The following is a 23,762-nucleotide window of genomic DNA, read 5'->3' as shown; positions in this document are numbered from 1 at the left end:
GCTGCATTTTTTAAAAACTGAAATAGAAGTCCCATAGTAGAAAATTCACCATTTTAAAGTGTACAGTTCAGTGGTTTCTGGTACTACTGACTTTCAGAACATTTTATCAACCCAGTACTCACACCCCATTTCTCCTGCCCCCAGGCCCTGGCAACCACCAATCTGTGTTCTTTCTAAGGATTCGTCTATTCTGGACATTTCACATAAACAGAATCACATAGAATGTGGCCTTTTGGGTCTCACTTCCTGCACTTAGCATCATGTTCTCAAAGCTCCTATGGTTGCCGCAGGTATCAGCGCTTCGTTCCTCTTCGTAGCCAAATAATATTCTTTCATATGGAAATGCCACATTTTGTTTATCCGTTCATCCACTGATGGACATGTGGGAGGTTTCCACTTTTTGGCTATTGTGAATAATGCTGCTATGAATATTTGTGCACATGTTTTTGTGTGTGGATATTTTCTACACAAAATGTTTTTGTTTTTCTTGGGTATATACCCTGGAGTGCAATTCTTAGATCATGTGGTGACCCCATTTAACATCCTAAGGAACTACCAGTGTGTTTTCTACGGTGGTTACATCACACAAGGGTGCCAATTTCTCAGGGGACTGAATTTTAGTGGAGGATAGGAAACACCTGAGCAGGTGTAAGAGCTGAGGAAACACCCTAGGACATTGAGGGTGGCCTGCCCACAGACTACTGGGAGGGAGAGGGAGAGGGAGCCGAGAGGTCCCAAAGGTCTACCCAAGGCTGAGATGCATGGGGGGCAGGCTTATTCACTGCTGGTGATGGGAACTTGCTCATGTGCCCCTTCACCCACTCTAATACAGACTGAGTCCCCAGCTTGGTTAGCAAACACCTGCCTAAGGAGAGGATCCCTTGGGAAAAGGTGCTACCCTCATCATATCCCATGGCCCCTGCTCAGCTTCCCTTGGCCACCCAATCTTCTGCCTCACTTTCACTGATCTGGCCTATCCTTTCCAAAACCCAGGTCTGATTCCCTCATTCCCTGACTTCAAGTTTTTCACCCAAAGGACTTTGGAACTTATCCTGCTGCTAGCCAGAGAGCCAGGGAAGATTCTGGAGCAAGGGAGCAGATGAGTTATTTTTGGTGATGCTTTTGGCTGCTTTAACCTATGAAGGAATTTTCAAGGAAAAGACCTCAGCCTGAAAGGCACTAGCCCCCACCCCTCAAGCAGAGTATAGTGCCTCTTCAAGCTGTTTTATGCATTGACCGAGCTTCTGAATTAGTTGGTGTGTGTGCTGCTAAGAAGAAATCTAAGTATTTAAAAAAAACACGGATGGGGCTGCCTGGGTGGCTCAGCTGGTTAAGTGTCTGCCTTCGGCTCAGGTCATAATCTCAGGGTCCTGGGGTCGAGCCCCAAGGGGATCCTACTTCTCCCTCTCCTTCAGCCCTCTCCCCTCTTGCTTGTGCTCTCTCTCAAATAAATAAATTACTAAAATCTTTTAAAAAATAACACACTGATGTTTCTAAAGGTGGAAACATCTATCATCTGAAAAATGGATAAAAAAAATGTGGCCTATCCATGCAACAGCATGTTATTCAGTTACAACAGGGCACGCTACAACACGGATGAACACGGATAAACACAAAGCTGAGTAAAAGCAGCTAGACACAGAAAACCACATACTGGTATGATTCCACTGATAGGAAATGCCTAGGAAAGGCAAGTCCAGAGAGACAGTCCTGGGGCTGGTGAGAGGGAAGAACAGCATGACTGCTAATGGGTACAGGGTTTCCGGGGTGGGGTGGATGGAGGACGAAAATGTTTTGGAATCACAGAGGTGATGGTTGCACAATGTTGTAAATGTAGTAAGAGCCACTGTATTGTTCACTTTAAAATGGTTAGTTTTATATTACACAAATTCTATGTCATTAAAAAAGAAGAGAAAAACACTGACTTTTCAGTGAAGGCCACGCCCCCTGGCAAGGTATTCACCCTCCCTTCCTCCCTAGCAAGCCTGGTGTTCTGTGGTTCCTGGAACACACCAGCCCTTTCCTCTGTGCCTCTCCAGGTGTCGCCCCCTCCACCCCTACACACTCACACCACCCCCCATCTTTTAGTCCCTCTGCAGTAGCCCCCATTTCCTCCCTGGTGCCCACATTCTATGTTCCACATGGGGTCTTCCAAAGACCATTTCTGATGGTGCTACTCTCCTGATTCAAATGCTACAAGTGCTTTGGACATCTCTTGGGACCAAGATTTAAATCTCTTCTGTGAGGACAAACAGTATATGTTCTCATTCATTTGGGGAATATAAATAATAGTGAAAGGGAATATAAGGGAAGGGAGAAGAAATGTGTGGGAAATATCAGAAAGGGAGGCCGAACATAAAGACTCCTAACTCCGGGAAATGAACTAGGGGTGGTGGAAGGGGAGGAGAGCGGGTGGTGGGGGTGAGTGGGTGACGGGCACTGAGGGGGACACTTGACGGGATGAGCACTGGGTGTTATTATGTATGTTGGTAAATTGAACACCAATAAAAATTATTTTATTAAAAAAAATAAAAATAAAAATAAATATCTACTGTGGCCTCAGGTCTTGTGTGGTCAGGCCCATCTCCTACCCAGACTCATGTCACTATCCCTCACCTTCCCCACCCTGCTTCAGTGGCCCTGGCTTTCTTGAACTTTCCTGTTGGTCCTAGCTTCCTCCTACCAAAGGATCACCACGTTTGCTCTTCCCTCTGCCAGAAACCCCCTCTTCCTGATACTGCGTTGGCCCAGTTAACACTCCCATCCACTCAGTACACATCCGCTTCTTCCAGCTTGGCCACATGCCCCTCTTGAGGGTCCAAGTCCCCCTTAGGGGTGTACCTCACAGCCCCTGTTACATTATACATTTATTTGTTGGTGGTTTGCCCAGCATCCGCCTCTCCAAGATGGCAGGCACACCATGTTCGTTTCACTCATCATGTACCTCCTGCTCCCAGACCTCTAAGGGTCAGAGACCTTCTCCTAAGAATCCTGAGCCCAGAACAGAATAACCCATAGAGGGCACCTGGATCTAACACCAACTGCCTCCCCCACTGTGGGTGTAGGACATGAGTGCAGGGAGTGGATGAGAAAGAGGGAGTGAGTGTGGGTGAGTTTTAACAGTGAAGGTCATGCAGAGGCCCCAGGTAGGGGAGGAGGAGGAAGATATGAATGGATGCCCCACCCCAGGGGCTCAGGTTTTGGAAGAAGGAGAGAAAGTGTGTGGGGAAGCAGGAGGGAGAAGTGCAAAGCTGGGAGAGAAGGAGCCAGCATTTAGGCTCCTCAAGGGGTGGTCACTTGAGGCCAGACACTGTCTTTTTAGAAAGTCTCACCAGCTCCTTCCAGAGGAAGAGTCCTGCCTGCCAGCTGGAGCCAGTACTAGCCAAACACACCCCAGGCCTTTCACAGGGGCCTTAGTGGGTGGCTAGCTGCATTCTGCCCCTGGGACTGCTGCCTGGACCCCCAGCCCTTGACAATCCCAGTCACCTTCCTGGAGCCAAACTCCCACCCGAGCAGGAGACTGGCCAGTGAGTGATTCCCAGAGTCTCCAAGGTTAAGCCTGAGGACTCCACATTCTGGATCTTTTTTCCTGGGCCAAGGAACATAAGGCCATTAAAGTGACCTGGGAGCCCCGGCCCCTAGCCCCGGTAGCTGCCCACAGGGCAGATGCAAGACAAACTAAGCCATCTGCTCTGAAGACAGAAGAGCCAGCCAAGTAGGAGTTCCATCTTAGAGACCTCGGCTCCAGCTCCACCCCTGGCACCTGGCCCGGTCCTTTTCCTCCTGCCGCGTGCTCTGAAAGCAAGAATTCCAGAAAGGGTGATAGAATGTGTGGGGAAGAGCCACCCATCCCACAGTGACCAGAATCTGACACTACAAGGGGCAGGGGCCTCCTGCCCTGATGTATGACCAAGGCCCAGAGCCTGATAGCTGGGAGTCAGGGACAGACCCGGCCATCCCAACTCTCAGGCTCAGTATCTGCTTCTCAGCTGCCCTCCTGTGTCCCGGCCCATCCTTACAGGCCCGCCTCAGGCTGTCCCTGTTCTCGGTCAGTGGTTCGTTCCGCCTTACCACGGTCGCCAGGCTGGGAATGTGTTTGACCGAATTCTCGACCTCCTCTTCGGTCACCTCGACCAGCGTGCAGTTCTCGTCCTCCGATGGCAACGGCTCCGCCCCGTGCCTCGTGACCCAGGGGTGCAGCTTCAACGAATGATAGGAGGGGTGAGGGGCCGGCGACTGGCCCCAGAGGTCGGAGAGTAACACCAAGGCCCTGCCAGTGAGCGGAGCCAGGGAGGGAGTGCGGGAGGGCAGAGGTGGAGGCCTGAGGTTAGGCATGCAAAAGAGCTGGCAAGCCAGGCAGAGGGTGGGGGAGTGAGTGAGATGCAAGAAAACGTGGAAAAGACAGAGAGACAGAGAATGGGAGGGAGCCACCAGGCCCAGTTGTGTGCCGGACCACATTCTCCATCTGCCCCAGGTCTTGACAGAAGTGACCAGAATTTGGCATCTGCCTTGTACGGTTGCCCAAGGAGCACCCATCGCCCCTTAGCGACTTTTCCTGATGCCCGGAAGGCTCTGCTCAGAGCAGACAGATCCTCCCCATTTCACAGAAGGCTAAGAGAGGCTTGAGGAGGCACAGTGAGACCAGTTAGAAGGACACAGTCAGGAGAGGACCCAGGCAGGGATCTTCCCCACCCCACTACCCACCCCTGGGGTCCAAGCCCTTATCTGTAATTATTTGGCCTCCCTCTCCTCAAATCCTAGTTTGCTAGATGCCTAAAAACTTCTGAAGCAAACCTCTAGATTTCCATAAGAGTCAGATGTGTGCATGTGGCATTGGTCTGGGTGTAGGGGATATACAGGGATTTCTCCTAACAGTGATTTCAGCAAAAGGATGGAATTCAGCAGGCTGGAGAGAGGGTGTCAAATTGTTCACTAATTTCCTGCCACCCTCACTGAGATTTCTCAAAGGGATGGGCAGGGGCAGGGTAAGGATCTGGGACTTTGGCAGCCGGGGTATGGAGAACACAGAGACCCCAGCCTGGTCTAGCCCAGGGAGGGTAGATGCCATCAGCCCAAGCCAATCAGAGCGAGCACTAGCTGCTCCACTGGCAACAGATTCCACTTCCATGATCACAGTTAACATGAGTCCAAATCCTCCTCCCCACTCCCCATTCCCTCCAGCAGTCCGGAGGCCCAAGACAGGGGAGGGTAACGGTGCCAAGGAGGGCGCAGTGCTGTGAACAGAGGGACATGGGGCCTGGCCGAGGCAGGGCTGAGCCAAACAATTCCAAGCAGAGGACACAGGCCTGGCCCATGGTGCACATCCCATGGCAGAGCAAGGGCCCCTCGGTACCTTGATTTCTGGCACCACAATCCTTGATTCTGGGTTCTTGTCCAACATGCGGGTGATCAGATCTTTCAAGTCCTCAGCTATGTCGGGCCTGGGTGGGGTGAGGGAGACACATCAAGGGTGGGAAACACACACCAAGAGCTTAGAGAGGAAGGGGACTCAGCCCAGACAGGCAATACTCACTGATCTGGAAATTCCAGGGCCTGACTCTTGATCTTACTATGTAAACACATAATCCGCTCGTCCATGAACGGGCACTGCGAAGAGAGGTCAGGGACAGAGTGGCTGTTGATGGCAGGCACAGCAGTCCTGCCACGGCTGCCCTGTGTCGGTGTCACTGTATGTAAGTTAGAGCAGGGTGATAAATGCCCAGTAGCCCAATCAAGCGAGGAAGCAGTTCCCACACCCACAAGTCTAAAAGAACCAGGAACGTCCTTCCAGAAGGAGCCCTTCCCAACCACACTGAGGCTATCTTCTGTAGCTGTGCTTTAATTTACCTACTTATACAAAAGCAAAGACTCCTCCTCACCACCTGCTGGGTGAACAGTAATAATAGTAAGAACAATACATAAGATGTAGCAGCAAGAGCAGTGATTTGTGGGGGCTTAACCTTGACCAGGCCCCAGAGGTTTCTCAGGATGAGTACTTCTTCACTGGCTATTCCCTCTACCTGGAATGCTCTTCCCACCCGCATCTGCATGGCTCATTTTCTCCCATCATGCAGGTACCTGATCAAAGCTCACATTCTCAGGGAGGCCCTCCTGAGCTTCTGTCTAAAGCAGGGCACCCGCCCCCCAACCACCATGAGATTTCTCATCAGAGCTCCTATCCCTGACATATTCCATTTGTATTCGTTTACTGTTTATTTTTTTTTAATTTTTATTTATTTATGATAGGCACACAGTGAGAGAGAGAGAGAGGCAGAGACACAGGCAGAGGGAGAAGCAGGCTCCATGCACCGGGAGCCCGACGTGGGATTCGATCCCGGGTCTCCAGGATCGCGCCCTGGGCCAAAGGCAGGCGCCAAACCGCTGCGCCACCCAGGGATCCCTCGTTTACTGTTTAACCCCCCGCACAGGATCATCAGCTCTAAGAGGGCAGGGATTTCTGCCTGTCTTGCTATGGCCGCTTTTCTAGTGCTCAGAAACATCCCTGGTGCAAAGCTGGCGTTTGATAAATACCTGGTTGAATTTACAAATGCTTGAATTATTTCAGGTGATCCTCTCAGAGCCTTAAGAAATTATAAATATTCTTCTCATTTTTCCAGAAGAGAAAAACAGAAGCTCAGAGAGGTGACATGTCTAGGGAAGTGTAAAGCTGGGATTTAGCCTAGCTTGAGCTGACTCTGAAGCCCATTCACGTACCACCTCCCCTCCCTGGTGACAAATCAGTGCTCTCACTTGGTGGAGGAACTGACCCAGGAAGAGCTCAGGTACTGTGCTGGAAAAAGGAATGTGGGGTGTTCAGAAGGTTGGAAAAAGTCACAGAATAGGACCTCGTCCTCTCCTATCCAAGGAAAATTCTTTCATTAGGAGCAGTAACCTGAGGACATCTGGGTGACTCAGTGGTTGAGCATCTGCCTTCAGCTCAGGTGGTGATCCCGGGGTCCTGGGGTCGAGTTCCTCACTGGGCTCCCTGCAGGGAGCCTGCTTCTCCCTCTGCCTATGTCTCTGCCTCTCTCTCTGTCTCTCTCACGAATAAATAAATAAAATCTCTAAAAAAAAAAAAAAGAGCAGTAACTTGAGATAAGAGTTTGGATTTCATAGGTGAAGCCACTTGACTGAACTCATTAACCAGTACACTGAAGATGTGTACATTTTATAATATATAAATTTTAGCCCAAAAGGAAAAAAAAAAAAGAATCACAAACAAATAGTGAGCTCTAGCTAATGACTATGTTCCAAAGCATCTGGAAGGAAGTATAGAGATGTCAGCAACTTACTCTGGAATGTGTAAAAAAAATAAGACAGGTTGAAGATGGATCCACTTGTGATAGAGCAAATAAGAGTGAAATGTTTGTGGCAGAAAACAGGTGGTGGCTACGTGGGTGTTTCTCATACATTTATTTCAAATTTGCTGTGTGACTCAAAATTTTCTCCTCAAATATTGGTGGGGAGGACATTATAAACGATGAGACCTGTTCCTTAAGCTTTCCTCAAGAGAAGCACAAGTTCATGAAAATGAAAAATCCATGCTTTTAGTACTCACATAACTAATCCGAACTTTAGAGTTAAAATACTAAAGTTCCTAAAAATTGATAATGAAAAAACAACAACAAAAGAACAACAACAAAGAGAGGAGACAGCACTCCTTAAATCAATAATGCCAAATGGATTTTCAGTCTATCCCTCCAACAACAGCTTCTGGGAACACTCTGCTGAGAAGCACATCAAAGCAAGTGGCCCTGGGCTCAGGAAGAAAGGGTGCCAGCAGCTATTGATTTGTGATGTCTGTCTCTGATGTAGGAATAGGGAGATCGGTAGCACATTTGTCGTCCTTGCCCCAAACTCATCAACTATTTACAATACCTAGAGCCTCTGTCAATCCTTCTGTGTTAACAGATCATTTTTCTTCTTCTTTTTAAGATTTTATTTATTTATTCATGAGAGACACAGAGAGAGAGGCAAAGACACAGGAAGAGAGAGAAGCAGGCTTCCTACAAGGAGCCCGCCGTGGGACTGGATCCCAGGATCCTGGGATCATGATCTGAGCCAAAGGCTGATGTTCAACCACTGAGCCACCCAGGTGACCCAACAGATCATTTTTCACAGATAGAACTATTATATACAGTTTATGTACACTTGCAAAGGCAGCTTTCTTTAGACATTCAGGTCTAAATGTGGAAATAAAATTATAAACTCAATGAGTAAGTACTGTCTCCCCACAAGGGTAATTATTAATCCAAGGGGGCTACCCAACAACACTCAGCAGACAGGACATCCCCATCCCCTTACCTGGCCAAACACAAAGCAGTACAGCGTCACACCCATGGCCCAAACATCCAAAGCCTGTAAGAAAAAGAGTGGTTCATATAAGGGAACAAGGGGTAGCGAGGGGGTGTCCACTGCTTCTGCAAGGGCCAAAAACTAAATCCTCCAGCTTTCCTCTGAGGAACCACTCCTCCTAGCCTCTGGCTCCACCGAGTCAGGTAAAGACTGATCCAGCCCCTGGCCTCTAGGTGAGCACAAGACCCAGGTCTGGCCAATAAATAAAAGCTTCATTTCCACTAGCCATAGTGATTGGCTTAAGGACAGGCACATGACCCAGGCTGGACCAATCAGAGCCAATACCCGAGATTGTGACAAGGGCTCTTCAAAAAGAGGAATGTTCTTTTCTACAGAGACGGATAAGCTGAGAGGAAGTACCCTGGAGCTGCTGGCAACCCATCTCCCTGGGTAGGAAATGAGTTCAAGAAAACAGCTGAGAGATGGAGTCCTGTTGAATCCCTGTCTCTAGCCAAGCCGGAAGGTGTTCTTCATCTACAAGGTCCAGTAGATGCATTGTTTAAGCCAGTTTGAGCTGGATTTCTGCCACTTAAACCAGAAAGGTGCTGACACAGGCTGAACACCACATCCCAGAGAGGTCCACACACACCTACCTTCCCAGAGAAAATCTTCCGTGTCTCCGAGAGCGACTCAGGTGCCATGAAGGCAGGTGTGCCCACGGTGTTAGAAAGAAGAGCATCGCTGCCCTTGAACTCGTTGCTCACACCAAAGTCGGCAATCTTGATGTGTCCATCTTCTCCCACCAGCAGGTTGGAAGGTTTGATGTCCCGGTGGATGATCTTCTGGTAGTGGACTGGGGGGGGTAGGGTGGGGGGTGGACACCAGATGGGGGAGGAGGCAGGAAAGCCACATGAGGAGCTCTGCATAGCCCATAGAGCTATTGACCTCTCTGCTCTCTCACGCCCCAGGGCCCTTCCAGCTTCACTCTCCCCAGCCTGCTGGAGACCTCTCCAGCTTTGAAAGATAGGGGGGAAAGAATGTCTTTAAGGAAGTTACCCTATCTTCAAAAATGAGTGAAACACTGACTGCCAAGTTACCACATCTTCAAAAATGAGTGAAACACTGACTGCCAATTATAGTTAGTAACCATCCAACCTAGTCTAAGTCGTGAGTGACGATGGTCCCTGGAGAGTTTTTATTGAGCCCAGCTGGCTTCCAGCTAGAAGCCTCAAGACTTGTGACAGTAAAACCTATTTTCATTTACTAATGCCAACAGTCAACCTGTTCATCATAGCAACAATGACTGGAGCAGGTCAAATGGGAAGCATGGACTACAGAGTAAGACTGGGAACTTAACTTGTTCCTGCCTGGATGTCAACCCATGGGAGAGGACAGCCCTATGGCCTGGAAGACCCAACTGAATTTCTTTGCCAGTGGTGGTGGTGGTGGTGATGATGATGATGATGATGATGATGATACCAGTAATAGGGGGAGCAGTTCTGTTTGTTGAGTGCCCAGACTGGGGCCTGAACCTGTGTTAAGTGCTTCCCATTTCCCCGATTTCAATCTCACAACAATCCTTTGTGATAGGCAAGGGAAGAGACAAAATGTTTAATGATCAGAAACAGAAAGGACACCTGTCAATGAGAACTACTGATATGTACTGGCTGATTTAGACTCTGGTGAGAGACACTTTATTTCCATTTTACAGATGAGAAATCTAAGGTTCCAAGAGGTTAATAAGATCTCCATCCCAAGGTTGCTGGGAATAAGAGACAATGCAAATATAGCCCGTAACAGTGCCAGGGCATACACAGAGTACTGAGGAAAAGTCACTATCAATATTGCTCTTAATTTTTGTGGCAGAAAGGGTTTCTGCTCATCAGGAACATGGCTTTCTGCAGCTATCCAAGACTGCATCTCAGACAATTCTGTTTCCTGCCCACTTGCCTGCACTCCAGGAGGTAAATTCCACTTTCCCACTTGGCCATGCACTAGGTGGGATGCTAACCACCCCTGGGGGAGAGTCCTTCTGCAGCACTCCCCCCCGCCCCCACTTACGGTACTCTATGCCTTTTATCAGGTCCTGGAAGTAGAAACGGGCCTGGTCTTCAGAGAGTGGTTTGAGGGTGGGCACTTCCATCACCGGCCTGAAAGGTCGACACATGCATGAAAAGCAAAGCAGATACACTGGCCTTCACCCTCTCTCACCAGCAGAACCAAGCACCACCTTGAGAAGCTCTGCAGCTCGAGAAGCTTCAGGCATCACAGCCGCCAGGGGTGGGGACACTCACCCTTGGTTGACCAGCTCAAACACTGCAGAGAAGAGAAGAGGGGAGCTATTATATTGGGAAATTGGCAAACCATCTCCCTCCTCCTCCTCCTTCCCAATGGCCCACAGAAACCCCAAAAAGTACAGAAACTAGCACTGGGGCTGGGGAAAGGAACAATCCACTGTGCCAAAGCCTCCACTCAAGGCCCTGCTCAGGAGGCGAGGGGTCAGAGGTTTCTGATCTCCCTGGGACCCCGGTCTGGCTGTACTTCTAGTCCTCAAAACTGCCCAGGAACCCCTGGCCAGGGAAAACAAAGCAGGGAGACAGGAGACAGGCAGGGATGGCTCATGGGTTCCTTTCTTCTCTCCACTCATACCTTGGAGATTCCAGGTATCTGACTGATACTAAACTATGTCCTCTTAGTCAGTCACACCCAGATCCTCAGCTACCTTATGGCAAAGAACAGTTCTAAGGAGGGCAGCCTGGGTGGCCCAGTGGTTGAGCGTCTGCTTTTGGCTCAGGGCATGATCCCGGAGTCCTGGGATCGAATCCCACATTGGGCTCCCTGCATGGAGCCTGCTTCTCCCTCTGCCTATGTCTCTGCCTTTCTGTCTCTGTGTCTCTCAAGAATAAATAAATAAAATCTTAAAAAAAAAGAACAGGTCGGGGCAGCCCCGGTGGCACAGCGGTTTAGCGCCGCCTGCAGCCCGGGGTGTGATCCTGGAGCCCTGGGATCAAGTCCCACATCGGGCTCCCTGCATGGAGCCTGCTTCTCCCTCTGCCTGTGTCTTTGCCTCTCTCTCTCTCTCTGTCTCTATGAATAAATAAATAAAAATATTTTTAAAAAAATACTGACTAATGATGTTAGATCATCTTTAAAAAAAAAAAAGAACAGGTCTAAGGAGACACAACCCAACATCGGTCTACTTAGGTGCAAAGAAGTAGGCCTAGGAGTCTTTAGATTCAAGAAATAAGAACATGTTTCTTTTTTTTTTTTTTTTTTAAGAACATGTTTCAACGATCCCTCCCGCATCCTCCACACTGCCAGCTGTGCCAGGCCACAGACCAAGAATGCGTGTAGATTCTTCAAACTCCTCAACGCTCTGTGGTCAGCTGGCCCTCAGACTCTTTACCTGTGACTCTCAATCCAAAACAAGACTTGGAGCAAGAGGTGGGGGTGGTGATTTCCTCACCACCTCAAAGGCCAACTCAGCCCACTGCTCCTAAACAGGGCCTTTCTTGACTCACGTTCACGCACGACATGCAAATGCCTCCCACCATGCCAGCTTCTTCCTGGACCTGTATACATGGGGAATCCCTGCTCCAAGCCACCAAGTGTTAGATAAGCTGTGTTCAGGGAATGCACAGAGTTTTGTTGTTGTTGCTGGGGGTTTTTTGTTTTGTTTTTTGCATTTTTAAAAATTGAAGTGAAATTTTCATAATATAAAATTAACTATTTCAAAATTTACAGTTCAGTGGCATTCAGTATTCACAATGTTGTATGACTTTTGCCTCTACCTAGTTCCAGAAAATTTGCACTCCCTCTGAAAGAAACCCCATGCCCATTCAGTCAGGCCCCTCCCTCTAGGCCTTGGCAACACTAATCTGATTTCTGTTTCAATGGATTTGGCCATTCTGGACATTTCATATACACAGAATCATATACTATGTGACCTTTTGTGACTGGCTGTTTCACTTATTAGCACCATATTTTAAAGGCTCATTCGTGTTGTAGCAGGAATCAGTACTTCATTCCTTTTTATGGCTGCATACTATTCCATTGTGTGGCTATGCCACATGCTGTATATCCAATCATTAGCTCATGAACATTTGGGTCGTTTACACATTTTGGTTATTGTGAATAGTGCTGCTATGAATATTCCCATTGACGTATCTGTTTTTAGTTTGGGGGAGTATATACCTAAGAGTAGAATTATGGGGTTATGTTGCATACTTATTTTAATTTTATCCTGTTTGGATAAACATAATAGGAACATGAAGCTATCTAGGAAGTGAAAAATGCAACAATGAATTTCAAAATCAAGTGAAGAGTAACTATGGAGCTGTCTGTTCTAGAATTATCTACCCACATTGGAATTTCTTACAGAAGAAACTATAAGGTTGTTTCAAAGATCTCCAAGGGCTAACGTGGCTGAGGGACAAGAGTTAGCTCTTCAGATAAGAAGGCTAAGGTTCTGACCAGAAAAGGAACTTAACTGTCTCGGGCCCCTCCCTGTCTTCAGGTTCATCAACCAGTGTTGAGTAAGCCCAAGTTAGGGCAGATCTGCCTTGGCTTCAGGCCGTGGTTAGAAGCAAAAACTAATGACACTAAAGGGAAGGTTTCCATAGACAGGCAAGCTAGCCCCTTCAGCTCTGGCCTATCCTACCTTGGCCTATCCTACCTTCATTCTGGAAGTCTTAACTTTCAAGAGCTGCTTCACAAATTTATGTGCTTCCTCCCCAGCACAGTAACTTTGTTGGTATGGAGGAAGCTAGCCTGTGAAAACAGGTCTCTTTTCAGCCACTAATAGTTTAACCCCCTCCTGGGGCTGAGAGGTGGGTGGGAAGTTTTTAGCCTCTAGAAGTACTGTGTGTTCTGTGCTCTTTGAGGGTCAGGCCTGTATTTGTAGCTGATACCTACTACCCAGCCTCATACACTACCCTGTCTGTCCTTGACACACATCTGGGATTGGAAACTAAAATACAACCCTGTCGGGATTTTCAAAACCACTCAAATCACATATCAGAAGTCAGGCTGGCTCCCTTCTATACCGCTGCCTCAAAAAAAGAAAAACTCTGTCCATGAAGTTGCAGATTCAAATGGCTTAAGAAACCCCTCTTTCAAGCTTGGGCAGGTTCTTTTCATACTCATCCAACTCCTCTCAATGGCTCCCTTCTTGCTCTAAAAGGCAAAGTCTTACAATGGTGTGACATGTCCTCTGCCATCTGGTCCCCACTGTCCTGAACAAATGTCACCTCACTAAGGCATCTCAAGGAGCGGCTCTATTTCCCAATCCCCCAAACTGGAACCGTCTGGTTCCCCTGACCCTGCTCAGATTTGTTTTTTTCCATGGTGTTGTTACTTTGGAAGGCTAAGCATAATACTTAAGTACTGAGGGTATCTGTCTGTCCTTATTGGAGGGAGAAAGTGCCCTGAGGGCAGGGTCTTCTTTTTTGTTTCCAGATAAACCTAGAACAGGGCCTGACAAACTATAATGTTTGTTGAAAGAACAACTAGGCACCTCAGAAATAGTCCAGAACCATGCAGAGTCAGGTTAGGAGCCCCAAATAAGCAAGTTATGCTGGGAATGCCATTCTGGGCCTAAATTCTTTTACATTTTATGATTTATGCTGTAGTTCCTTCAAACTTCACTCATTTGCCTACTATGTTTATGAGCTGGCTATATCTATATACCACATAAACTATTATTTTTTTCATATTTTTCTTTAAATTGACTCAGTTTTAAAATTTTTAGCCTTATCCTAGGTAATGACATCCATGAAATCATGAGTTTAGTGTGCTGCTTTAGGTTTTCCTGTACAATGATAAATTAATTCTAAAAAAATTTTTAGGGACACCTGGGTGGCTCAGTGATTGAGCATCTGCCTTCAGCCCAAGGTATGATCCTGGAGTCCCGAGATCAAGTCCCACATCAGGTTCTCTGCATGGAGCCTGCTTCTCCTTCTGCCTATGTCTCTGCCTCTGTCTCTCTGTGTCTCTCACAAACAAAATCTTTTAAAAAAATAAAAATAAAACAATAAAATTTTTTTAATGTCTATCCATGTACCTCTGTAAAATCATCTCATATATTTAAAGTGGCAATGATACCACATTTTGAGAAATATTGCAAGTCTGTGCTGTTCACATTTTTTATAATGTTTCTTTCTCACATAACTTTTTTAAAGTTAACACGTCCTATGTTATTTACTGTGTAGCTTCTAAATCATTCCTAGAGGAAGATTTTATAAGTTCTAAAATTTACAAACAAAAAATAAAAAAATAAGAGTTCTAAAATTTGAATATGGACTGCACCCTAGATGCTCTTAAGGAACTGGCATTGACTTTTTCAGATGTAATAACGGTATTGTGACCACACAGGAGAAGGTCCCTATGTGAGATACACACTGAAGTATTCAGGGGCTGAAGCATGAAGATGTCTGCTACTTTTTAAACTTTGGATAGTTCAGCAAAAAAAAAAAAATACAGAAATGGATGTGTGGGTGGCTAGACTGATAAAGTAAATCTGACAAAAAAAAATTAACTGTTGAATCTAGTTGGTAAGTATACAGGTATTCATTGTACTACTCTTTCATCTTTTCTGTAGGCTTAACATTTGTCATAATAAAAACCTGGGGCAGGGAAGAGAAGGAGATAATGAAAAATAAAACGTCCTTAGCTACAACCCTTCCTTGGAACTGAACCACAGCAATGACGTGAGGAGAAAGTGAGCTCTGAACTGTTTTCAAACCAGACCCCAGATAATCAATCACTCTCCTTGTGCAACAAAGGATGGTCCCCATGCTCATCCAGAAGACTTGTAGTGCCCACCCCCCTCACCTCCTTGATACCCCTCCTGGCTGTCGTCTGTACCCACTTGAAATGCACAGGCTCATTTGAATGTCCACCCAAGCCATATTGCAAGGGCACATTACCTATCAATCACATATTCCTGAGCCCCACAGTCTGCTATCCAGTTTTGAATTAGTCTTGCCCTTCCTTCCTTCATCGGTACCTATGCTCAGAGCTGATGGAGGACTGACCCATGTCCTCACCAGTTTTTAAAAATCAAGTCTCCGAGGACACGCCTGAGTCCTTCCATTTCTTTGTGCAGTGCCTTCCAAGACTCCATATGCCCCACCATGACCTAAGGCTCTCCATCCTCATCCCCATCCCCTTTCCGTGGTTTACTCTGTCCCAGTCATGTTTTTCTCAATCACGTTAAGCTCTCACCAGCCTTTGCACTTGCAATTCCCTTTGCCTGGAATGCTCTTCCTCATTTGTAACAGGGTTGTGTCTCACGTGAAGTGGCCCCTCAATCCCTCTCTCAGATCATCCTATTTAACCTTCAGAGGCTCCATCTGAACTTACCTGGTTTATTTAGCTGTTGACTATCTGACTTCCATGATTAGAATATCAGCTTCACAAGAGCAGGAGCCTCATCTTTCTCACTCACCAATGCATCCTTAGTGCTCAGCATGAGCAGGCGCTAAATTAATATTTGCAAATGAATGAATAGGACCTCCAGATAAAGTCTCAGCAAGCACTCCCTTCCACCTCCTGCTTCCAACCAGGGCTGCAACCTCACACGTGGCTCACTGTGGGACCAGCTCTGGCAGGAAAGAGGAAGCTGTCGGTCCTTGGTGAGAGATGGTAGGGACAGGGGATGCTCAAGAGGACCCCTGGGCTTTGGCAGGTGCAGCTGCCTGAGCTAGGGTGGCGGATGGCAAGGGCTCTCTTACCCATGTACAGATGGTCCTCATTGGGGTCATCCAGGACCTATTGGCACAGCCACATGGAACAGGCCAGAGATGAGGAGCAGGGGAGAGGAAGAGAGAGAAATGATATGAGCAGGGAGGAAGCAGCATCCACATGACTGCATTTGCCACAGGAGGGCTGTGCTTTCCACTGGCTTTCTGGTTAAGATGAAGGGTACAGGAAAAAACTCAGGGTGTGTGATCCAAATGGCCATCTGGAAAATAGGCACTTTCTAGCCCAATCCTGAAGAGTCCAAAACACCTAGAAAAGAGGTTACAAAACGGAGGGGCAAATTCCTCCCCTGGAAAATGGGGGGACCTGGTTGGTTCAGCAACTCCTGACCTCAGGGTCATGAGTTTGGGCCTCATGTTGAGAACAGAAATTATTTTAAAAAGGGACGCCTGGGTGGCTCAGCAGTTGAGCATCTGCCTTTGGCTCAGGGCATGATCCCGGAGTCCTGGGATCGAATCCCAATCGGGCTCCCAGCATGGAGCCTGCTTCTCCCTCTGCCTGTGTCTCTGCCTCTCTGTGTGTGTCTCTGTCTCTCAGGAATAAACAAATCTTAAAAAAAAAAAAAAAAAGAAAAAAGAAAAAAGAAAAATTACTTAAAAACAATTTTTTTTTTAATTTCTCCCCTGGGAAATGTCTCAGCTTCAATAAAAACCCCACCTGTCTCCTAGGGAGACAACGTGATCCTCAGGGCAAAAATTCAAATCCTGTCTGGGCTCTTCCGACTCCTCTATGAAGTGCCCCTCTGACCTCCTGCCCTTGCAAGAAAAGAAGTCTCCCTGCCTGGAACTGCCACGGCATGTTCCTGCTCTCCTTTCATGGCCATCCCACTTTCATCTTGTCACTTCTTTCTATCTTTCCCCCTCCACATGTCAGCTTGTAAGAACAAGGCCCATAGTAGGTGCTCAGGGAATGTTTGATGAACGTCTATGTCCATCTGGCGAACGTCTGATATTTGTCCAACAGGCAGGCTGGCAAACAGTCTTGTTAGGTAGACAGGTCAGATGCCACAGGGCAGTAGAGACAAGAGAGATCCCACCAGGACCCAGATCCACTTGATAATCCAGTGTCCTTGAGCTTCCTCCAAGATGGCTGACTCCAACAGCAGCAAATTGAAACTGTGTAATTCAGTGACAGGTGGAGACAGCTGGCAGCCACTGTCTCTCTCCTTCGGGAAGAAACAAAGGCAGGCTCCTTGGCTAGACAGGTCCTCCTGCCTCTTCCCACATCACCCTCACTTTTCCCAGTCAACCAAGATCCACAGGACAAGAGCCCTGAGAAAGAGATGCACCCTAAACAGAGGCCCAAGGCAACCCACCTAGAGCCCTGAGCCCTGCCCTGTTGGGGGAATCAGACCCAGGACATGGCCTATCTACAGCCCACACCTAGCAAGCCCCAGGAAGGCATGGCTGCTAACCCTCACACTCACCAAAGGCAGGGATGTACCCCCAAACAGAGGACACCAGCCCTTTGCACATGCTGTTCCTCCCTCTGCAATGCCCTTCCCTGTCCTTTCCCTATGATCTCCATCCAGAGAACAACCAGGGCCATCTCAAATATCCTTTCCCCTAAGAAGCCTTCCTTGAGCTCCATGCTCCTGCAGCACTGCCAATGCATGTCCAATTCTACACTTTATCACATCCCATTTACAAGTCCTGTCATCTAGACCAGAGGTACTCCAAATAGGTTTGGGGACTTCTAGGGATCCCCAAGATGCGTTCACGAAGTCAAAAATGATTTTCACACAAAAACTAAGATAATATCTGCCCTTTCTACTCTCATTCTCTATTAATAGAGCAATGAGAAACCACATGGCATGAGGAGTCATAACAGGCTGAATGAAAGAGCAAATACGAGAATCCAGCCAGACATTAGCAACAACAAAAATTTACAAAAATCTGGGGCAGCCTGGGTGGCTCAGCGGTTTAGTGCCGCCTTCAGCCCAGGGCATGATCCTGGAAATCCAGGATCAAGTCCCACCTTGGGCTCCCTGCATGGAGCCTGCTTCTCCCTCTGCCTGTGTCTCTACTTCTCTCTGTGTGTGTGTCTCTCGTGAATAGATAAATACAATCTTAAAAAAAAATTTACAAAAATTTTTACCTAAAATGCTAGGGTGCCTGGGTGGCACAGTTGATTAAGCATCCAACCCTTAGTTTCAGCTCAGGTAGCAATCTCAAGATCTGGGATCGAGCCCAACACTGGGCTCCATACTCAGCACAGAGTCTGCTTGGGACTGTCTCTCCCTCTTCCTCTGCTCCTCCCACCACACTCCCTCTCTTTCTCACCATCTCTCTGTAAAATAAATAATCTTAAAAAAATGTAAATGCCACTCTTCTTATATTTTTTTCAGACAATAGAGTTATTTTTCATAAAAATATATTGTCATATAATGGGACTGTTGTTTTTAAATGAATAAACAATTTTTAAATTTCTCAGTTTTAAATCTTAATATGGCAAATAATAAACACAACCCACATAAGCAAAACCTTTTTGGAGTCTTCAATAATTTTGAAGGGCATAAAGGAATTTTGAGACCAAAAACTGTGAGACCTGCTGATCTAGAATAAGGGATGGCAAGTATAGCATAAAAGCCAAATCTGGCCTTCTGCCTGTTTTTTGTAAATAAAGTTTTATTGGAACACAGCCACACCCATTTGTGTGTGTGTATGTGTATATATGTATATACACATACACACACACACACATACATACAAAAGCTCCAAAAACAAAAATGGATAAAGGACAAGTCTCGGTATCCCCCTTCCCCTCAATTTCTCTATCTGTAAAATGGGAGTAATAAATAGTCTTAGAGAAGGGTGAGGATAACATGAAAGAACAGGGGTGAAGGAATGTGGAGCAGTAACTACTAGTCAGCCCTGCAACAGCTGTTAAAACTGTCATGGCTCTCCCTAGAAACCAGTGGTGCGGCGTTTGGGTAACAACAGAGCTGGGCCTGGACAGTTACCATTCTAGCCTCCCTCCTCCCTGTCCCCCCAGCTCACCTCCACCAGCTTCACCACATTGGGGTGGTCTAGCTTCTTGAGGATGGCGATTTCCTGGTACACCTGCTCAATGGGGCCCCTAGGCTGGATGCAGCCTCCAGGAGCGAGCCGGGTGCCTCGGGGCGGGGGGCGACCTGGAGGAGACAAGCCCATCCCAGTATCAGGGCAAACAGCTCTTCCCCTGCAAATGGCAGCTGGAGTTGGGACAACCCAAGCAAGGGGGTCTCGGCAAGGCTGGAGTGGCTGAGGCCACCAGGGGCCATAAGTGGCTCCTCACCTGTCTCCTCTGTTGCTAGAAATGAGTGAGGCTAGAGACCCAAGCCCCTTGATCAGCTTTCTGTCCCCTCCTTCCCATCCCATTCCTCAGGGCATAGTGACAGGAGTCTCTGGGACCTCTACCCAGACACTCCCCTGCAGGGGGCACCATGCAATGGGATCTTCTCTGTCACATCCCAGCCCAGCACCTAAGAACAAAGGCCTGGCCCACCAAACTCACGTGGAAAGCCTGCCTGTCGGATCAGCTTCTTTTTGGACAGCACTTTCATTGCCTGCCAGGGAGAAAAGACCCCACATCTCGATTAAAATGGAGAGTTTGGTAGAGGGAGAGTTCCCTCTGCTTCTAGGCCTGTCAAAGCTCTTGGCGCCTTGATGGCCTCAGGACTGAGTGCTTCACCATCAGAGTGGGTCAAGCAGCTGCAGGTGGCCTGGAGGCTGGATGCCAGGGTCCCTCCCAGCCCTGAGGGTGTTTCTGAGTTTCCAAGTCAGCTCTCCTGGTTGGGCCCACAAGCTTTGGGACTTGCTACAACTGAATCAAGACACTAGTGAGCTGCAGGGATGGATGAGGGACTGGCTGTTTTACACATGGGCCAAGTGAGGTTCAGGTGTTATGTCACTTGGCCAAGGACACACAGTTGGCAGATGTGAGAGCCAGAATTTGAACCCACGCTGGACTGACTCTAAAGCCTCAGCTACAAGGGCAGTTTGTCCCACTACCACCTGGTTCTGGGTGCTATGAAGGATGTAGAAATGATAGCCCAGAGTAAAGATATGAAACGTTTGCTGAATTTATCCATTTTCTTTCTGACCCAATCACTTTGCCTCCCCATTTCCCTATCTGTATAAGGGGAACACCACTTCCTTCCTAATACACAAAAGGAAATGACCTAAGAATAAAATGAAACAAGAGCAAAGAAAATCTTCCAGAAAGCCAAGTTCTGGAAAGGAGGCTTTTGCAGTGGACAAGGGTGGGGGCGGGGAGGGGGATATGGATACTCACATAATAGGTATTGTCATTTTCATTGTAGGCCAACTTGACCACACCATAGGAGCCCTGGATAAAGGGAGACGCCCATTACATACTGTCTAGAAGTTATAATCTGCAAAATGAGGACCCTAATACAGGGGCTGCAAACCAGCAGCCAACTGGCCAAATCGGCTCTGCAATTACATTTTGTTGCATCTGCAGTTTTTAGAAAGTTTGAGTTAATCGCTAATATTTAAAAACAGAAAGATCAGATATAAAAATCTAAATTCTCAGCTTCTTTTGAAAAAAATCAGATCTGGCCATATGGACCTATAACCATTTCCACATGTTAACAGTTTGCCATAGTCCTCACCACTCCCTACTTCCTTAGACCTAGCATGCTTTGCTCATTTATATTACTCACTTGCTTTCTATTTTGGCATTTGAGGTTTTGACCCCTGCAAAGATACTGCCCATTGGCTGAAATAAAAGCAAAAATAGATGTGAGAGCACCTTAGAGGGGGAAAAAAAACCCACTAATGTTGGTGATATGGAATTCCCTCAAAGCTGCCTGAGCTTTTGTGGAAACACATTAATATGCTGTAGAAAGAAAATAAACCAGATGGACCACTAATGATAAAACCCTCCCCCACAATCTTGCCTCCAAGGGCTTCTTCCCACCCCCAGCTCTAGCGGGTTCCCTCCATCATATCTGAGACATTCTCGGTAGATGCAGAAAACCAGTCTGGCTCCTGGGATATTTACCTTTCCAATTTCATCCTTTAGCGTGTACTGATTCAGCTGTACACAATCCTGGAGAGTTAAGTGGAAACACACAGAATATGAATTGTAGGTTTGTAGCTCGATACATTTTTCACAAAACAAACACATGAACTGGGACCCAAATCAGGAAAGAGAATACTGCCAGTCCCCCAGGAGCATCTCCCAGACACTGGGCTCTCTCTACGGTGTCCACTATCCTGACTGCTAACAGAACAGCTTTAGTATATTGTAAAAATGTGATTATACAGTATGTACTCTTTTAATATCCATGTTTAAGAAGTGTTCCCAAAATGTTCATTTTTAATTAAACAAGTAATCCTGTCTAAGGACCATGTTGTCCTATAAAAACATAAAGTGGCATAAGTGGAGAATATCTGAGTGACCGTGGGGCAGAGAACGGTTTCTTAATGGTTTCTCAAAGGTTCTTTTCATACAAAAAGTACCAATATAAAAGGAAACAAATGATAAACTGGATTTCATCAAAATTAAAACCTCAGCTCTTTGGGCAGCCCGTGGGGCTCAGTGGTTTAGCGCCGCCTTCAGCCCAGGGCCTGATCCTGGAGACCCAGGATCGAGTCCCAGGTCAGCCTCCCTGCATGAAGCCTGCTTCTCCCTCTGCCTGTGTCTCTGTCTGTCTGTCTGTCTCTCTCTCTGTGTGTCTCATGAATAAATAAATAAAATCTTTTAAAAAATAAAATAAAACCTGAGCTCTTTAAAAAAATAAAACTTTGGCTCTTTGAGACACTCACTATTAAGGAAACAAAAGGCAAGCCACAGCCTGAGAGAAACTATTTGCAAACACATCAGAATGGCATTCAGACAGATAAAGAACTCCTATAACTTATTACCAACAACACTCTAATTTAAAAATGGGCAAAAGATTTGAAGAGATTTCTCCAAAGAAGAGATACAAATGATCAAATAAGCACATGAAAAGAGGCTCAAAAAAAAAAAAAAAAAAAAAAAAGAGGCTCAACATCATGACTCATCAAGGAAATGTAAACTAAAACCAGACCCATTAGATTGGCTAAAATCCAAGACTGATCATACCAAGCGTTGTCAGAATAATATAGGGCACAGAGAAGCTTTACGCACTACTGGTAGGAATTTAAAATGGTGCACCCTCTTTGGAAAACAGTTGGGTGGTTTCTTAACAAGCACCTCTCTAGGACATAGCCATTCTGCTCCTAGCTGTTCATCCAAGAGGTGTGAAAACTTGTGCCCATGCAAAGACTTGTAGACAAATGTTTGAAACAGCTTCATCTGTAATACTCAAACACTAGAAACAACTCAAATGTCCACTGACAGGTAAACGGATAAACAAACAGTGGTCCATTGCAGACAATGGAATGCTAGTTAGCCATCAAAAGGAAACAGACGACAACATGGACAAATGTCGAAATCATCAGGTCATCAATGAAGCTAAGTTAAAAAAAAAAAAGAGTACATACTAGATGATTCCACTTACAGAAAGTTCTTGAACTTGCAAACTAATCTATTATACTAAAAAGCAGGTCAGCAGTTACCTGGGAAAGGGGAAGAAGGGGGAGGAATGTGTCATCGGGTGTGCCCAAAAACGTCTGTGATCTTGACTGGGGTGAAGGTTTCACAGATGTATACATTATCAGAACTGATCATATTGTACACCTGAAATATGTGCACTGTTTTACTTCAATTATACCTCAGTGTAATTAGGGAAGAAATGTTAGGTGATAGATGAAATAAAACTGAGAAAAGAAACATGATAGAAAATAACCCTTCGAAGTGTTACAGATAAGCCCAACACTTCCCCTGAACCCCCCCACCCCAATTCTAACCCTTTCCCCAAACCTTGATATCAGTTTGGTGCATAAACTTCCAGGCCTTTTTCTATGTAAATGCACGCATACATGCACCTGTTGAAAATACAGAGCATTGTTTTGGGATGGGGTTTGCAGAGGCAAAAATGATGTCACACTAGATCATTTCTCACTCAACAACGTCGCTGGAGACAGTTCCATGTCAGTGTGTACACAGAGACCTGCATCTTTTGACCTGCTGTATAGCACTCCTCGGCTCACAAAGCCCTCCCTTCATCAGGGGACATTTTAGGATACTTCCACTGTTTCTTTCCAGTGTTGATTTCATTCCCTTTAGTCCTAAAAGGATGTGACAGGCAGAAGTGGGGCCCTGCAGAGCTGACCTAAGAGGTCTCGCTGCCCCTAATCCAAGCCCCAAATGTTGCTGAATTCATCTTCCAGATTCTACTCTAATCCTATTAGCCCCTGACACTTCCAGGGTCAAGTCCTGACTCCACTCCTCTGACCTTGGCAGAGTCGCCTAGTTGTCCACCAAATACCAGGCTCTCCTTTCTTCCTTATAAATGGAGAACTGGCTGGCAACGTCTGCATTTCCCAGCCTTTCTTATAGCCGGGGTGGCCACATGTCTATGTTCTGGCTAGTAGGAGGTAGACAGAAGTTGTTGGGTAGAGTTTCCAGAAAAAAGGACTGACTTAGGAGGCAGATGACTTTTGCTCTTCTTCCCTGTTCCTTCTTCCTGTCTGGAATGAAATTGTAATGGCTATAGTCACAGCAGCCATCTTGAGACCACGAGGTTTTAAGGACAACAAAAGAACCAAATGGGTCCCAAATGCTGACTTCAAGATTTATTTTACATGATAAATAAGCCCTATTGTTGTTGT

The 23,762-nt window shown here is 46.7% G+C and overlaps 1 protein-coding gene across 6 annotated transcripts in view; it reads right to left on the bottom strand.

Moving 5' to 3' along the window:
- Positions 1-23,762, bottom strand: part of CAMKK2 (calcium/calmodulin dependent protein kinase kinase 2) — a 48,677-nt gene that overhangs the window by 7,402 nt on the left and 17,513 nt on the right. For 4 of the 6 annotated variants that reach the window (XM_025473873.3, XM_035706695.2, XM_025473876.3 and 1 more), the window contains exons 3-14: positions 21,064-21,111; positions 20,332-20,385; positions 19,552-19,603; positions 19,056-19,189; positions 16,029-16,065; positions 10,590-10,611; positions 10,357-10,445; positions 8,949-9,148; positions 8,305-8,358; positions 5,534-5,607; positions 5,354-5,441; positions 4,072-4,200 (exon numbers count right to left, since the gene is read on the bottom strand). In XM_025473873.3, coding sequence (XP_025329658.1) covers positions 4,072-4,200; positions 5,354-5,441; positions 5,534-5,607; positions 8,305-8,358; positions 8,949-9,148; positions 10,357-10,445; positions 10,590-10,611; positions 16,029-16,065; positions 19,056-19,189; positions 19,552-19,603; positions 20,332-20,385; positions 21,064-21,111 — 981 coding nt within the window. The remainder of the gene's footprint in view (positions 1-4,071; positions 4,201-5,353; positions 5,442-5,533; positions 5,608-8,304; positions 8,359-8,948; positions 9,149-10,356; positions 10,446-10,589; positions 10,612-16,028; positions 16,066-19,055; positions 19,190-19,551; positions 19,604-20,331; positions 20,386-21,063; positions 21,112-23,762) is intronic. The other 2 variants (XM_025473875.3, XM_025473877.3) reach the window with 1 other exon arrangement.

This window comes from Canis lupus, chromosome 26 (genome assembly GCF_003254725.2).
Source record: "Canis lupus dingo isolate Sandy chromosome 26, ASM325472v2, whole genome shotgun sequence".
Lineage (NCBI taxonomy): Eukaryota > Metazoa > Chordata > Mammalia > Carnivora > Canidae > Canis > Canis lupus.
This window is presented reverse-complemented; position numbering and strand designations above follow the sequence as displayed.